The sequence below is a fragment of the Caretta caretta genome, chromosome 5, assembly GCF_965140235.1.
Source record: "Caretta caretta isolate rCarCar2 chromosome 5, rCarCar1.hap1, whole genome shotgun sequence".
Classification (NCBI taxonomy): domain Eukaryota; kingdom Metazoa; phylum Chordata; order Testudines; family Cheloniidae; genus Caretta; species Caretta caretta.
Window position 1 is genome coordinate 103,895,438 of NC_134210.1, and position 17,476 is coordinate 103,912,913.

General features: G+C 40.0%; 2 protein-coding genes and 1 long non-coding RNA gene across 8 annotated transcripts in view; 1 reads left to right on the plus strand and 2 right to left on the minus strand.

Annotated features, from left to right (window-relative positions):
* Positions 1-17,476, minus strand: part of SPATA6L (spermatogenesis associated 6 like) — a 202,599-nt gene that overhangs the window by 109,721 nt on the left and 75,402 nt on the right. Inside the window, exon 13 of one of the 6 annotated variants that reach the window (XM_075128764.1) lies at positions 9,322-9,588. The exons of the other annotated variants lie outside the window; for them this stretch is intronic. The gene's annotated coding sequence lies outside the window, so the exon portion shown is untranslated. Of the gene's footprint in view, positions 1-9,321; positions 9,589-17,476 lie in introns of those variants that run through there. 6 annotated transcript variants of the gene reach the window in all.
* SLC1A1 (solute carrier family 1 member 1) overlaps positions 1-17,476 on the plus strand; it is a 74,381-nt gene that overhangs the window by 42,812 nt on the left and 14,093 nt on the right. Inside the window, exons 3-8 of the mRNA XM_048850514.2 lie at positions 6,335-6,427; positions 8,144-8,258; positions 10,644-10,686; positions 12,162-12,269; positions 13,773-13,957; positions 15,179-15,286. Of these exons, the coding sequence (XP_048706471.1) occupies positions 6,335-6,427; positions 8,144-8,258; positions 10,644-10,686; positions 12,162-12,269; positions 13,773-13,957; positions 15,179-15,286 (652 nt within the window). The remainder of the gene's footprint in view (positions 1-6,334; positions 6,428-8,143; positions 8,259-10,643; positions 10,687-12,161; positions 12,270-13,772; positions 13,958-15,178; positions 15,287-17,476) is intronic.
* LOC142072208 (uncharacterized) overlaps positions 1-17,476 on the minus strand; it is a 630,664-nt gene that overhangs the window by 28,575 nt on the left and 584,613 nt on the right. The window lies entirely within an intron of this gene.

Here is a 17,476-nt window from a genome sequence, read left to right on the forward strand (position 1 = left end):
TCAATTATTTCCCTGCAGCAGTGTGATTTGATTTCTCTCCAGACCAAATACAAATACCATGTAGGATTTTGGGTGGCTGGTGGTTGTTGGCCAGGCAGTAAACACCATAATCTTTTCATTAAAATAATAAAGGAAGTGGGATGGTCCTTTGATTAAGTCTTTTGTCTCAGCAGTCAATTCCACACAGAGCTCAACCACTTGCTGGCTGGCTGGCTGGGAACTGGCCAAGTCAGCAGATTGAAAGTCGCGGTGTAGAGAGAGTTTACGTATTGGTCATCAAATGTGGCACCACTGAAAAACGCAGTTAAACAGTCTGCCTTTTGCTGATTCTACTTAATGGACAATTTATTGTGCGGGCTAAGTGGGATGGTGGAAGAAATGGATTCTGTCCGTTTCCACTCATCTTAAGTTGACTTGTTTCAGTCTTGCTAAGAGAACTGATGAGAAATGCTGCAGATATGCATTTGATGATGACTTTCCCTATTTCTAGAGCAGGGGTGGGCAAACTTTTTGGCCTGAGGGCCACATCTGGATATGGAAATTGTATGGCGGGCCATGAATGCCTGGTGGGGGAGGGGGACTCTGTGGGGTGTAGCATGGAAGGGCTCTATAAGGGATATTACCAAGTGGGGGCAGGGAGGACTCATGGGGTGTGGCGCAGGGAAGAGAGCTCTACAGGGGCGGTACTGGGGACTCCTAGGGGTCTTGCTGGCAGTGACACCAAGGCAGCCGTACCAGGCACCACCATGGGCGGAGGCACCCTAGCTGGGACGAGTGTGGCCCTGGGCAGATTTGAGGCTCTCGAGGGTGGGGCCGTAGGAGACCGGGAGGGGACTGGGTGCGCAGCAGCGTGGGGGGGCGCTGCCACGTAGGGGTGGGCTTCTGATCCTGGAAACAGCACGGTGAAGTCGTGCCTGCACAGTATGGCTCTGCGTGCTGGAAGATGGTGCTCATCAAGGGAATTATGAGTTGGGGACTGGGGAGCACCGGGCGGGGCAAGCCCCTGACCCTGCTCCCCAGCGGGAGGAGCGGGACAAGCGCCCGACCCCACTCCCCAGCGGGAGCTCGAGGGCCAGATAAGAACATCTGCTGGGCCGGAAGTGGCCCGCAGGCTGTAGTTTGCCCACCCCTCTCCTAGAGTCACAAAAAAAGTTGTTGTAGCTCGATGTGAGACGTGGTCTTGGACTGGGACCACTACAGAAGCAGTTGCATTAACATGGACATCGTCTGTAAGGGGCAATGGAAAAAGACGTCTCAAGAATTTAGCCCCTTGCTCTCAAACAGAATAGCTCCTGAGACAGGTGAAAGGAATGAGAAACATGCCAGGACAGAGCTGCTCAGACCTTAAATATCCCTATTATATAGCTCCACCCTGTTTACTTCCAAATCTCTAGGGACTTTTGAATTAACTAAGTAGAGTCCTAATAAAGCAGAGTTATACAAATTTGGCATGGCAGTATAATGAATGAGTGGCAAAGTTTAGGAAATAATAAAGTTATAGAACTATTCAGAAGCCTAGAGGAAAGGAGAACAGGTGGAGTTCATTGGTGATTGGACAGAGTGAGCCTTGTGTAGGTAGTAGGGGCAAAGTGTTGTCTGTCATTGGAAGAAGAAAAGAGGGGAGTGCATGTCGCTGAAAATAATAAGGGATTATTATTTAGAAACTTCTGAAAGTTGGATCAAGCAGCAAGACAGAAAAGACTGGTGCCCGTCTCAAAAAGTGTAAAAAAACTGGTGTCTCCTGATTCTTCAAGATCAAATGTACTACTGGATGAAACTTTGTCTATTGAAATGGAAGAGCAAAACAGTAACGATCCTGCAAAATATACCAGCAATGAAATGTTAGAAGTTTTCAAGTAGCTCTTACACATCAGCTTCATTCAGGAACAATCTCGGATCCTCTTGGTACCAAAAGAATGGCAAAGATTACTCAGGATTATTCCCTGAAGTAAAATGCAATGCAAAAATTTGACTTTGAGGAAACTAAAAGTTTCTTTTATACTAACGCATCTCATTCAAAGTAGCACAAACTGAGCATCTGATTGATGCCCCAGCTTCTCAATGACTCTTGGTGGCACTCTAAGGAACATTGTGTTTTTGCATTTGCATTCAACTTTGCACTGGGCAAAAGGAAGATTTTAATCAGAACACATCATTCATTTTATACAACAAGGGTTTTCAGGAGCAGCAGTAATTTAATAAAAGAAAATAAAAAAGTGTTGGGGAGATTTGAGAGATTACAGGTGACTGACGCTAGTATCCAGTGTAAGTGGAAATTTGGCTTGATGTAATTAACAAAGAACTGGTATCACACAAATGCAAAATTTTAAAAATGGGCCAGAGAAGCTATGAATCTTTTCCATTACTTAGCCAGCATCACTGATCCCAAATGCAAAAGTCAGAGATTGAACCCCAAAAGGAAGAAACATGGCAATTGTCAATGTTGTCAATTCTCATGATTTTATTGCAAGTCTTGCCATATTTGGATTTTTTCTTAAAGACCCAGCTCCTGAATTCTTGTAATAATGTAAGAATCTCACTTTTTTAAAGTTAAGTTTCTAGCCCTCACAACTGAGGAGAAAAGCTAGAAAAAGTCACCTCCCCTAAAAGCTCAAAAACTAGAAGGTAAATAAAAAAGTTCAAACTCTATTTTTTTTTATTTCAATCTTATTATTTTTGAACTATTATAATACTGATATACTATAAACTAAAATTCTTTCCTTCTCTTCTAAAATTGAAGATCCATATTTCTACACTAAATTTGTGTTTGCAAAGAACTTTGTGTTTTAGTCCATTATGCCAATATGGTGACAAATTGTGGAAGTAAAATCCCAGAAGATAGGACAATTGATTTCAGAATGTTGAAGGGACCATTGTGATCATCTAGTCTGACGTCCTGCTTAACACAGGCCATAGAACTTCCAGGAATTAATTCCTGTTTCAAGTCCAATAGCTGTGGTTGAACTAGAGCATATCTTTAGGAAAACATCCAATCTTGATTTAAAGACTTCCCAGTGACTGAGAATCTACCACAACCATTTTCCTCTGTACAGTACATTTACACTCTGCTCCAGTACATTTGGATGGTTTGATCAAAACTTAAAAGTAGATAAAACTGCTAAAGAGGTATGGTAAAAATGTATGGTATTTAAGGGCAGATACAAAAGCATGGTAGGGCTAATTATTGTATTCTCATATTTTACTTACAGAATTGCAAGCTTTATGTTTTTGATAATGTGTTTGCCACATTTGAGCAATAAATATGCTTATGAACTGAATCATGTAGTGTGTTTTCTGTGTTTCATTTTATAAAACCTCCATGACTCTCTTCAATTTTTTTCACTGGGATTTTTGAGTGGTCTTTTTTCCAGAAAAAAAGTTTTTTTATTTGGGGGAGGGAGAGAGGGAGTACAACACCCTTGTGCTATATCAGTATGGTGAATTACTCAGTCACTCCTTGCTAATGAGGGACTAATGCATTTACGTGAGATTGTTTTCTACTTTTTAAAAATAAAGTGTACACTTGCGTTTTTCTACGTGAAACAAATCCCAGCAAAGGAAAAGTGCACATTTTTAAAGTCAGCCTGAAGTACGGTATAGATCTGTCTCTAGACGATTCTGTGGGAGTTGTCATGAAATACTGCTTCGCTCTCGAGGTTGGTGGTATAATCATAAAATCTGAAGAAAATCCATTTTTCTGTAAGTACTTTTTTAAAAGAACAGCTCTTCTCTGAAAAATGACTGCATGAGAATAGCATGTTCTTACTCAGAGCAGCTAACCATTACCTCAGCTTATGTTACTGGCAAATATATTTTTGGACTGCTTTTTAGGTTTGGACTACTTTTTACTCCTATTAACACAGCACACCTAACATTGCAATGGGAGAGCAAGCTGAATTCTAGCATGGGCTTGCTCATCAGCAACAGAATTGTTAAATCAGTGAAAAATGCAGGGCCATATTTTGCCTTAAGTTACACCACTCTAACTCCATTGAACACAATGGGATTGCATAGGAACATCATTTTGGAGCCAGTAGAATTGCTGTGACAGGAACTTATCCTAATTATAGAATCTTTATTATTAAATACATGAGGGAAATAACATAGTTTTATTTTCAGCTCTCTGGTTGAGTTAGCAAGGGGGGCAGATTGAAGAGAATCTTAAATCAGAGCCTTGTTTTTAAGAAACCCCATCCCTTTTAGTGTTTATGGTAGGATTTATATTTTACCACTGCTGGAGCCACACTTGGAGGCCAGTACTGATACTCAATGTGACATCCGATGAAGTGAGCTGTAGCTCAGGAAAGCTCATGCTCAAATAAATGTGTTAGTCTCTAAGGTGCCACAAGTACTCCTTTTCTTTTTGCGAATACAGACTAACACTGCTGCTATTCTGAAACCTGACAAAATACATAGTTTTCTAAACTTTGAGTATTTTCTACCAAAGTATGATTTGTCTTTTAGCAGAAATCTATCCATTTGCTTTTTAAAACATGGTTTAAAATCTTGTAAGTGAATTTATCGTTTGTGGGAGGTGTGGGATTGACAACCCGCGAAACCAAACTCCTTCTATTATACATAAAGCAAGTATAGAATTAATTATCACACATATCTCAAGAGCACTTATCACCATAATATCCAAGCATGGACAGAGGCAGTGCAAACTCTCCCACTCTATCCTATGTATTGGACCAACTTCCTGACATAAAAAGTGAAAAATCATAGTCTGGTTTCCATGCACATTTGTTTCTTTGGTGGGATTGCTACCACAAAGATGCAATCAGCACTCATTGTGGTGCTGGTTTTTCTGCAGATGACCTGAGAATGCTGGGAAATGGGTTCTGCCCATTTGAGATCCTATATATATATGACTGTGCCCAGAGGGTTTGTTTCAAGTCTTACTGTACATACCCTGGTTCTTCTCTGTTAGGTCTTGTAATACCATGAAAGTCCAAGTAGTCAAATAGTTATGGGTCTATTACAGGAGTGGGTGGGTGAGGTTCTGTGGTCTGCACTGTGCAGGAGGTCAGAATAGATGATCATGATGGTCCCTACTGGCCTTAAAGTCTATGAGAAGAAGACAACATACTAAGAGACTCTCCATACTTTTTTTAATTGTTGTTTATACATATTGTGGAAAAGAGTTGATCACTACTATCAGGGTATTATCTAAGCACCTGATGCTCAAGCTATTATTAGCATGTGCATAAAGTACATTTGCCACAATCTTTGCTGTGGTTAGGGGTCCATATGTAAGATTTTTGTCAGATTTTTGTCTTTGAAAATATTTAAACTTACACCCACTCACTTTTCTGAGGTTAAACATCTTAAGTAAGTCGTTTCTTTTCTCGTCTGAAGGGAAGCCAACCAACCTCTGAGAACCTGACTACATATACTGATCAGTGCAAACATAAGGGGATCTCTGAGGTATAACAAATAGATAGTAGTGAGTCATTAACTAGCTGTGGTTATAGATTATTGAGTTTCAGAACCTGTTTTGGTGCTTGTTTTACAATTGTACCCTGGTTATTGAACTTGAGATATGTTGGCATGACTGTAAATCTTTGAAATAGTTAAATCTTCAGTGCAGAATTCCTTTGAACGTAAGAGAACCCTTCTCAAAAGCCTGGTATTTGATATATTAGTGCCAGAGGTTAACATTTCTTAAAGCTAATTTCAAATACAACCACCACGTCAGAATTCCTGCTTGACTCCTGCACCAACAAAAGCTGTTCTCTCTTACTGGCAGTGGCAGATCTAAGCACAGTGGTAGAAGCAGCTCTACTCACTCCTCCCCTTTTCAGAAGAATTTAAGTTTTCATTTTTAAACAGAAAATAAGTTTCTTACTTTTCTGGTTACAAAGAAAAACCTTCCATGGCAGAACCAATGCATTGTTTCTTGCCTGAGTATGCAGCCAAGCAGACTGAAACAATAGCTCTGTGCATGAACTGCCCTTGTGCTTTTCAGTGGGTGCTAATTCTGAAGCCAAGTGGCAACTTACAAATCTGAGGTCTTTTAAAAGTAAATATTCAAACAGCTTGGGGGGAAAATCCATTATATCCAGATAGGGGAAATAAGTCACTTGCTTCAACAAGTCAGCAAAACACTTAAGGCTTTCCCTGCAAGGTCCACACATGTGACAGGGTGTAGTGTCTCAAGCAAACACTGTAATCCTGTTACAGAAAGTTTTCCAGGATATTATTAGTATTGGCTGTTTGCTAGTTGTTTAGGAAGATTTAGGATGATGAACTATTTCCTTCATAGAAATAAATCACTTTATATACACAATACGTTTAGTCTTTAAAATCAGTTAATTTCTTTTTTTTCGCCCAGGTGTTGCTGCTTTGGACTCCAGTGTTTCTGGGAAGATTGGTTTGCGTGCCGTTGTATATTATTTCTGCACTACAGTCATAGCTGTAATTCTAGGTAATATCCTACACTGTAGCCTTTAGAAACCTTAAAATATTATGTAACTAGAAGTTTACAGCATCATGCAAATACTGAATTTTCACTGCTAACATGGAGATTGAGTCGATTCTCAGTGGTCCAACATCTAAAGTTGGGTAAGATCTTTCTATGGGGCCTGTGACAAACCTGTAATGAATATGGGGATTTCAAGAAAGAATCTAAAGGCCTGATCCTATACCTCTGAAATAAGTGGGAGTTTTGCTATGGATTTCAGTTCCGGGACTCCCTGCCCAGGTAAAGTTTAATTATCAGCATGATGTAATTGACTAAACAGCATTCTGCCTTTTTGCAGGCCAGACAAAAATGCAGATAGAATCTTCTTCAACCAGAGTCCAAAAAGCAAAGTTATAAACTGAGACTTGTTTCAGCCACAGTCCTAGAAGCACAAATACATAGTGTGAGTCACCTCCCCAGGGAGTGAGAAACCCTGCTGTTTCCCTTCTCAGCTCCTTCCCTCTTCCCAGAGCGTTTCCCGCTCTCTCCTTCTCACTGCCAGGTTCCACTCCTGCCTTCCTGCAGCACAGCCCTCTTGTAGTCCACTAGTTCTATACAGCAGCTCAGCCCAGCCACCTTGCAATTCCCTGCACTCAGGGAAGGCAGCAGTAGCCCTTCTTCTTGATCCAGGGGAGAGAATTAATCCCCTATATGCCAACTTCTCTGTAGAGTCAAACACAAGATCAAATTATGGGCCCAGATATCTCCCATTTATGGGAATAGTGTAAATTCATGTAAAGGCAGAATTTTGCTCCAAGAATGACCCATTTGCACATGAAAAAGCTACTTAACAGTTGGAAAAAACAGGAGTGTAGATGCATGAGCCTGATTCATCCCTAGCAAAACTTCACTGATGTCAAATACCAGGATAAATTTGGCCTGTGACTTGCACAGCTTAGGATAATACTTTATTTAGTTTAAATATGTGTGTGAGGAACTTTCAATGAATAAATGCAAACCAATATTAAATACAGAATAAGTTGAGAGTTGCCAGCTCCTGCTTTAGAATTTCTATTTCTGAGGGGAGTTTACACAAAGTTAGTTCTGCCTGTATCAATAAAAGTAATTCATTGACAGGGGTGTTGAGGGATCACAGACCTACAATTTGATTTATTTTTGTTCATTTATTTTGAACAATAAGGAATACCATGACAAGGGCTTAGCTTTTCTTATATCACAGTAACAATGCCTGATCCTGATCTCACTGAAGTCAATGGAAGTTTGTCATTGACTTCACTGTGAGCAAGACCAGGCCCTATGTTTACAGCATGTTTACAGATATTTTTTGTTCTGTCTGTTTCTGAAACCTAGTCTTGTGTGAACCTAATGCTCTAGGCTATCTTTACAAAAGTAAATTCAGCTCTGTGGATTCATGGAATGAGGCAACCCTATTATCATCTGAAAGCTAGTCATGAAAACTAGCTGTGCGAATTAAAATTAGACCAGTTCTTGAAAACATCGAACAGGAAAAAGCAACCATTTCCTCTTAAAGTAATTGCTCTTGATGAACATTTTATATATATAATTGTTTTGAATAGATAATATACACAAGAAGAATGTCAGAAGGGTCTAACTCTATCACTAGCATCATAGAACTGCCACTGACCAGACAAGTCTCTATTCTATTGGGAGAACCTACTCTTTAAGGATTCCAACTACGTGTATTTCTCTTGATTACAGGGATTGTGCTAGTTGTGACCATCAAACCTGGGGTATCTCAGAAAGTTGATGAAATTGACAGAACGGGCAGCACCCCTGAAGTCACGACAGTAGATGCCATGCTAGATCTGATTAGGTGAGTTTTTCAGCTTCCCTACTCTTGCTTCAAAAGGCTAAAGATAAATGCAATGATTAAAGTGCATAACATACAAATGCTTCACAATATCATTTGGAAGAGTAAGGATACAGAAAAAACCCTATGTTCCCAAAGGTTGGATAAATGATCACATAGCTTAAGATGGATTCATAGAAAACAGTTTTGTAAAATACCCTTTTGCCAACACTAGCACCTGCCTGGTTTGCTTTTGCAAATAAGGTTGTGTACATGAGACACTTCCGATAGTGACTCACCCAAGGTTCCAGCATCAACATTGCCCCTGCAGTTTATTTCCTCTGCCTCCAATGCAAACAATGTTACACTTATTGTCTTAGTATGCGAAGGGTATCCAAAAAAGACAGGTCAAAAGGCTAGTTTCCCCATGGCAACTCTGGAATTCTGTTTCCTAGAGCACAGAAGACTGCATAGTGTAGCTGTGCTGTGCTTTCTCTTCTCAATAAAGGAAGGAAGGTAACAGATACACCGCATGTATATTTCCTCTGCTTGCCTAGTCTACTGGTTTGCTGTGTCATCTGGTTTCAAAGCAATCTGGTTACTTCCCTTCCCTGATCAACTGACAATGATGGATAAATGAAGTGGTTAGGAAAAAACCAGCAAGGTGAAGTATGTACAAAAGACCTAAGCTACTGGGCTCCCCAATAAAATTTTTCATCCCTGGCATCAGCTGAATAATATGTAATTTGTTGAGAGGAATGCAGACATCAAACCAATGGGCTTCTTTCCCAGTAATGGCTCAGTAATTATAAAAATCTTTTATGACTTCCCACCTCACCCCCACAATTACAGTTAGTCCTTGCTCAAAATCACTTATATCTGTGGATGCTTTTCTTTCTATGGCATTTTTGCTTAATTGCTAATGTAAAAATCAACAGCTGAACAGCTAAGATAGGTGTTCTCATCACATTTCACTATCAAAGAAACCAAAAACTGGCTGATGATTACAGCAAATCTTTATTGGCATGATATTCATAAAATATCTGTCCCTCCCCCACCATCCTCACAGCTCACAAGGAGGCCTGTGTGACACCAACATCACCATAGTTCATACTGGTGCCTCTGGTTCCCCACCCCAGAGCCTCTGACATTCCCACTCTCTGTTCCCCTTCACTTGGCAAAGCAGGAGCAGCAGGTGGCTGGAAAAAAACATCTCTCCCTATTGCAGCATAGCTGCGGCAGAAGCTCTCAGCTAGGCTTCACCTGCTCAGCCACGCTGGAAGACTTAAGGTGGCCTGTTGCTCGCCACTTCGGCAATGTATGTGATCATGTAGGCCTGGCATGTACAGTGATTCTGTGAATGCACAAGAGGAACATATGCAGGTTTAGAAAAAGTAATTGAATTACTTTTATTTTAGATAATTGTCCAGTTTTAGTCTCAATCTCATGACTACCCTTCTCATAAACCACCATGATATAAAAGTTATGATGGTGATCTAAAATTCTGCTACTATGAATTATAGCAACTTTTGCATCTCAACTGGTTTTAAGGGCCAAATCCTGATGTCCTGGTTCTGGTTTCACCCAGTCCACACTTGTGCAGACTGCCCAAGGCTTCAAAGGAATTTTGCCTGACTAAGAATCTGAAAAATAAAGAGAGAATTTTAAGGATGATTTGGAAGGGATATAAACCCTCATGCTTCAGGGCACGGGTCAACCTCTACATAATGGGGTTAGGAAGAAACTTTCCATCAGGGCAGGTTATCCCATAATTGCTCACTACAAAGTTTCTTGCCACTTCCTTTGACGCATCTGGCACTGGCCACTGTCTGAGACAAGCAACTGGATTACATTGACCTCTGGTTTGGTCCAGCATCGTGATTTCTGTGTTCCTAATTTTTTCATTAAATGAAAATGGTTCTTGATGTTGGAACATGTGGGAATCTTTCAACAGCCAAGATTCATTTCGGAATCCAGGCTTATAACAAAAAACCTGTTCCCCCCACCACAATGTTAATAAACATCATTCCTCTTCCTGCAGATCTCTGCCCGATACATGGTGAACTATATAAAAATGAGTTTAGACTCATTACTGTACTCCTCCTGCAAATGAGGGAGATAGCACAGCATAGAAGAAGGATCCTGTATCTGTTCATCAATTTAAATGTCAAATACTGAAATGTGACCCTGGAATTCCACATTAAACAGCCACCTGAACATTATAAATCCTGAAGCTTTGTCTTGGCCAGTGCTTCAAAGCTGACAGTGATACATTCACCACTGTTTGGGAAGAGTGATTGTGTACAGCAGCAATACACCCCATTCTGTTTTTTGACTAGCTGGTTATTTTATTTTGGAAAATAGATTGTTTTCAGTATGTCATAACATTGTAAAGCCTTTATTTAACAGGAATATGTTCCCAGAAAACCTCATCCAGGCTTGTTTTCAACAGGTAAGGTCAAATATTTTTTGTTGTTGTTGCAGTTTTTATTCCCACCTATTCAGTTCTTCTTATTTCCAAGTCCCAAGGACGTTCCCTTGCGTTGCAATGTGGTAGGAATTAGTTATGAAAAATCAGGGTGGCTCTTGCGCAGCATTGAGACAAATGGTCTAGTGGAAAACATTATATTGTTAAAAAATCTCATTTTCCTTTCCACTGAAATAGACTTTATATTGCTAGCTCAAAAAAATGTATTCATCCTTCCCAAGGCCCACTGCTTTGGGAAATAGAAGAACCACCAAAGCAATATGTGAGTATAAAGTTTGCTCTTCAGAGATAATGGATAGGTAGAGGTGTGATAATTTTGTAATGATCTGATTGCCTTGTTCTTACAGTTCCATTGAGAAAATCTTTAGACTCTTCCTCTGATGAAATCTGCATGCACACACCCCTAACTCGTCCCCTACACACCCCAAACATCTCTCTCAAATCTGCTATAGATGGTTGGAACTGATGTCTGGGTGTCTACTCTGCATGATAAACACAGATTATAGCTGAAAGATCTCTCTTGAAAAAGAATGAGACCTAGAAGAGTTAAGGTTTTTATTGGTGCTACAGCAGAGATAAAAAGATCCATCCACCCAACAGTCTTGTTCCTGATTCATTCACATCTAAAACTGGGGAAAAGACCTTTGAAGAAATTCACAAATATATTTGTTGTACCTCATGATGTCATCTGCTTCCCTTTTTTTGCCTTCGTCAACAGTTGCTTACCAGAGTTATTGCGGGGCAATAAAACTCACCTAATACAGACCTAAACTTTTCCCAAGAAAAGATGTTAATCTTTCTCTACAAAATAGTGTGTGTTCCGTATGTTTAAGTGTTTACAGCAGTAGTAAATTTGTATATATATTTTAAAGGACAAATCCTGCTCCTTGCACCAGTCTTGCGAAAGGCTTCCCTGCAGGACTAGGGGGGAAGGAACCCATCTTTGTACCCTCATGGCTACAGCATCTCCCCCATGGAGTATATGTTCTCCACCAGCGAATGGGGAATAGCTGGTGGAGCTACAGAGTTGCTCTGGATCCATCTTCACCACCAACCTCTCAACAGTGACTCTCAGAAATTCCTCTTTGAACATCTGCTCCACTACACCCGCATATTGCAGCTCTCTTGTGCTGGGTTCAGGAATCCTGCTCTGTCCCCACAGAACTGCACAAGTTCCACACGGTGCACCAGAAGGGTGGGGAGCAGAATTTGCATGATAGTATCTGTGTATGAGTGAGCCCCTTTTCAGTGGTTCAGATGGAGAAATTCAGTCACTCAAAGTCATTTGAGAGCTTTACATGTTTGTGTGTAAGTGCTGGCCAAAAATTTTATGAAAGTCAGAACTGTACCTTTTCCTCAGAATTACTGGATAGATTTGCCATTGTTAATTTTCCGAGTGTTCCCAAATAAATGTTATCATTTCCTCCCACAAATTTCAGTATAAAACCAAACGTGAAGAAGTGAAACTTACAAATGAACTGGAAAAAAACAGCACGGCGGTTACAGAAGAGCCTGTCACAATTGTCATGACAACAGAGGCTTTGGAGGTGCAGTTTTTATTATTATATTCTGTGTTACAAAGAGAGGTAAAAGAAATAGGGAGGGATTTGTACACCGATATGTGGTTTGTTCATTAGATTAATGATCTGGAGGAGGAAGTAAACAGCAAGTTGGTGACATTTATCTTGGACAAAAATAAGGTAATACACAATGGGGGAAAATAATCTAAAGGTCTTATGTGATGAACTCTAAACTTGCTGATTCACTGAAGGAAATAGTCATTATGGATGGCTTGCTCAAGCTATATGCCTAATGTGCAATAGAGATTAAATAAATAAATAAAATACCTGTGGGTATTACAAAAAGAAAGGAAAAGAAAAGAATGTGACCACATGATGGCATTCTGATAAATGGTAGTAGTTAAATGTTCTTGAGTTTTGGTAGTTCCTCAAGAAAAATATAGTAGAGAATGAAAAATAAAGAAGAGATTTAACAAATATGAACAGAGGTATGGAAAGACTTACATATGACAACAGCTTGCAAAGACTAGGGTTAGCCTGGAGAAGAGAAAAGAGTAAGAAGGCATTTAATAGATGAACACAGAATTATGAGCAGAACAGTATAATTAATATTGATCAGATGCTCTTTTTTTTTAAACTGCCGTCTCATAATATAAGAGCAAGGGGAGATTTACCTAACTTAAATGCTAAAGTGGAAGGCAGTGGAGAATCAGGCCCTGTGTCTATTTAACTTTTTCCTCTTACAATTATACTGCACTTGAGACCCATAAGTAGTTGAACAATACAACTTAGGTCTTCCACTGAAATATCGTGCATCAGATTCTACCCTCATTATACTCATGCAAATCCACTAACTTCAGTTGAATTATATTCATGTAACTAAGGGCAAAACTGGATACCTTAAACATGATTCTCAATTGCACTAAGGCCCCTTTACAGTGATCTGGATATTGGCCCCTGCACAGAGGACCTCCCTGTCTGGCACAGAGTTGGCATAAGGGCTGTACATCAGCCCTGCTCTCAATCCCCAGTGCAGGAAGTGGATCATGTTCATGTTGGGGGTATGGCTAAAGCACACTATGCTATAGTTATTTTCTGCTTCCCAGGGACCTGGGAAACAGTGTGCAAATTAGAGCAGCCCTAGGGCCACTGTAACTTACCCTATAGTAAGGACAGGTCCTTGAATTCATAGGTGCTGGAACTAGGGGTGCTGGAGGTGCAGCAGCACCCGCTGGCTTGAAGTAGTTTCCATCATATACAGGATTTATAGTTTGGTTCGATGGCTCTCGGCACCGATATTATACAGATTGTTCCAGCACCCCTGCTTGCATAACCTTAGGGTCGTAAAGGCATCTTAAAGCCACCTTAATCGCCCCACACACGCATACTCCCTGCTGTAAGTGTGAGACCAGAGAATCAGGCGCCTTGTTTTTTCAGTAAAAGATCTAAGATGTGTTTTCATTTTAGGACTCATTTAAACTAAATATACTGTTCCTGTTCAATAACGCTCTTCTTGGTTTCAATCTACAGAACAAAACCAAAGAATACAAAATAGTGGGCATGTATTCCGATGGCATTAATGTGCTGGGCTTGATTGTCTTTTGTCTTGTCTTTGGAATTGTTATTGGGAAAATGGGAGAAAAGGGACAAGTTCTGGTGGACTTTTTCAATGCACTGAACGATGCTACAATGAAAATAGTTCAGATAATCATGTGGTGAGTACAATGATATCCTGATATTTTCTATTACCTCCTTTAAGCAAGTTTTGCCATTAACTTTAATGGAAGCAGGATCATGCTCTGTGTTTATTTTTTTATATCGCTTCTTACAGCAAACTACTTTAAAAGAAAAGTAAGTCTAATAAATGGCTTGCAAATTCAAAATAAGAAACAATAACATGAGCCAGTTTAGAATTTGAACTCTCATTTATTCGTTATTCATAAATACAAAGTGGTCATGTAATTTAAAACTTCAGCATCTTTAACCTAATATTATTAGGTTTTGTGAGATTATACTACATACACTTTGGACAGGGAAACCAGATTACAAACCCAGGTCTTGATCTTGAAATTGGAATAAAATTCTGCAGCCTGACCACACAGCTGTTCAGTACTCCATTATCTGTAATAGGCCTTTGTGGAAATCAGATTGCAGGATCAGGGCCATAATTTTCACCCAGGCCTTTATAGGGTTTGACCCTGAAAATACTTGATAATTAGAGTGTGGTGTTTACTACTGTGACCTGAAAAAGCACCACCGCTCCTGGCAGTGTGCACTATACACCCTAATAAGAGTTTATAGGATCGGGCTGTACGCATGTGAGATCACATGTGAACAGAGCCAGACGTAATCTGGTTGTAAAGCAATAACTTTTGCCTTAATTAAATGGTAGTTCTGTTCTCTGTGACACAAAGCGAAGACAAATGCATTGTCCTGATATATTAAAATGTATATCCTTATATAAAGATATAGCCCCCTGATTCTGCACTGCAATCCATGTGAGAAGGGAACTTTCTTTGCAGGGTAAGGTTATAGGCCCCAATCATGCAAACTCTTACATATGTGAGTAAAGTTATGCACATTCAAAGGTTCTGCAGGATTGCGGCATAGTTTGTAATCCCTCCCCCATCTCTCCAACTTCTGTTAATATGTCTTTACTCATTACATGTAGGACTGTGGTTATTGCTATATTTACTCTGACACCTAAACATGCAAACACTAATGTTTTAATATTAAAAATAACTTCTAATGTAGTACCTTTTGAAAGTGAGTAAATTCAGCTATATTGCAGAATCCTACCCCAAATTCTCCTTTATTTTTACAGTGATGAAAATAAATCTTTCTTCTTGCAGAAGGAAAATGTTGTGCCAGATCTGTGTAGCAACATCAGCTTTGCAAAAGGATGCATTTTTAATTAAGCTGTTTGTGCACCCTAGGTATATGCCACTTGGCATTTTGTTCTTGATTGCTGGGAAGATAATAGAAGTTGAGGACTGGGAAATCTTTCGCAAACTGGGTCTTTATATGGCTACAGTACTAAGCGGGTATGTCGTTCCTTGAAGGTAAAATGAAAACGTATGATTTGATTGGACCACACTTTATTAGGTTTTAATTATCTACAACAAACCAGCCTCTGCTATACTCAGACAGAGAATGATATAAAAATAAGATCTGAGAAAAGATCCCCTGTCTATAAAGTCATTTGAGGATAGTTTGCACTTGAAGTGCACCCTTTACTTTAAACTGTCAGCTGCCTTCTAGCCAGAGGTGCTGGAACAATTTTTATTTTGGGGGCTTGCTGATGATGGAAACCCTGGTGTTTGGTCTTACTGCTTCAATCCAGCACCCCTAGTTCCAGCACCAGTGCTTGCAGCATAAAATGAAAAGGTGCATATGGAACTCAGCGCTTTCTCTCTCTCTCTCTCAGCTGGCTGCTCAGTAGGTAATGTTGCTTTAGAAAATAGGGTGATGCCTCCACTAAACACAGGAAGGATGGGGCTGGGAAGGAAGTCTCCTGGCATGAAGAACCCTGCTGCTCCCACCAACTTATTGTGGGCGGCCTGGGTTTGCCAACCTATTGACAAGGTTGTGTTGCCCTCCTCAAATCTGGTAGCTCCCTGGGGATCATTGGGAGGTGAGAGTGATCTGCACCGAGGACCTGTGCCCCTACACCAGCAGTAGCCTCTGCCCAGCTCCACTGTATGGGAGAGGGAAAGGAAATGGTGCCGGAGAGGAAGTTGTGCCCCGTTTTCACACAGAGCAGGCAGTTTGCATCTAGAGAGTCTACTCTGTGAATTGATTTGGAGGTATGATCTGAGACATTGGTTCTTCAAGACAAGAGTAGCTGACAAAGCCACAAAAGCAGCATTTACTCTCTAGTTTTAATCCAGAGCAACTCTTAAAGGAAAAAAAAAATCTATTTTAGACCCCATGACTCTGCAAAGTGCTTCTCGTGTGTGGACACTTACACTGCACTAATCCCTTTGCAGGTCTGGGGCCTTAGCAAGGACAGTTTGATAGTTGTAAGCAATTTATCTTATAGCAATAGATAATCCACATCTCTGAGGAATATCCCACAAGGAATGCTGTTAGAAAGATAAATACATGCTTACAGTACAATTAAGTTAGGTGCATTTAAATGTCTGTTTCCAAGGCACTGAAGCATAGCATCCAGATTGTGCTGGTTCGTTGCCTTAAGCTTCAGCTCTACAAAATTTCTTCAGCATACTGAGGATTTATTCATGTTTTGTTTAGAGGCCAGATCCAAAGCAGCTTCAGAGCTTCTGCCCCCTTTGTATACAGGCACACACTATTCTTCAAAAGCATTTCACAAGCTTTCTGAAGACTGAGCAGAGGGGAGGGTAATATAAATGGGTTTAACACAAGCCGCTCTAAAAAGTAATGGAAAGATCTGATCTTTATTTTTTGTGAATCTTTCAAAAGTTTTTTTTTTTAAAATTGTGTACACTTTCATGTTGGGACAAGCAAGAAATAATTTTAAACTTCAAATAGTGAAATGTAATGACTATATAAATTAAGATTTATTACAGATTCAGAAATGGAATATTTGATTCTGATAATATTTCAAAATATTACACTGAAGAAGAGTGTGTCGGTTACATACAAGTGTAACATACAATGTTTTAAACTTTTTTAAATTTCCATTTTAGTTGTGGAAACATTTTCTGTCAGTTTTACAGAGAAGGCAGAAATTGATGATTGCCAATAATTAGTTAATTCAAATCTAATTCTTCTGATCTTAATTATAAATCAAACCATGAGCAGAAATTAGGCAGGAACATATAGAAAGAACAGGGTAAGTCTGGCAGTCTTGTATATTAATAACTCCAGATAGCCCAGATAAGGTATTCACTAGCTGGACAATTACTGCCCTTTGACTTCAGTTTTATCAAGGACACTAAATATTATTATGTGGTAGCACCCTAAGGCCCCCAATCAGGCCCTTGTCTTCCTGGGTGCTGTACAAACACATAGGTAGACACACTCCCTGCCCTGGAGTACTTACACTGTAAATGAAGTATTGTTACACATACTATCTTTCTGTTTAGATAGCAGCCAGATGCCCCAGGAGCATAACAATTTGTAAATAAGTTCCCAAGTGCTCCCTCAAAGGTCACCCCCTTCAAGAGCTCCCGGCTTTTCAGCTTTGCAGAGAATAGGCTCTCGCTCTGCAAGGCCCAGTGACGCCCTCTCCTTGACTATGCAGGAACTTA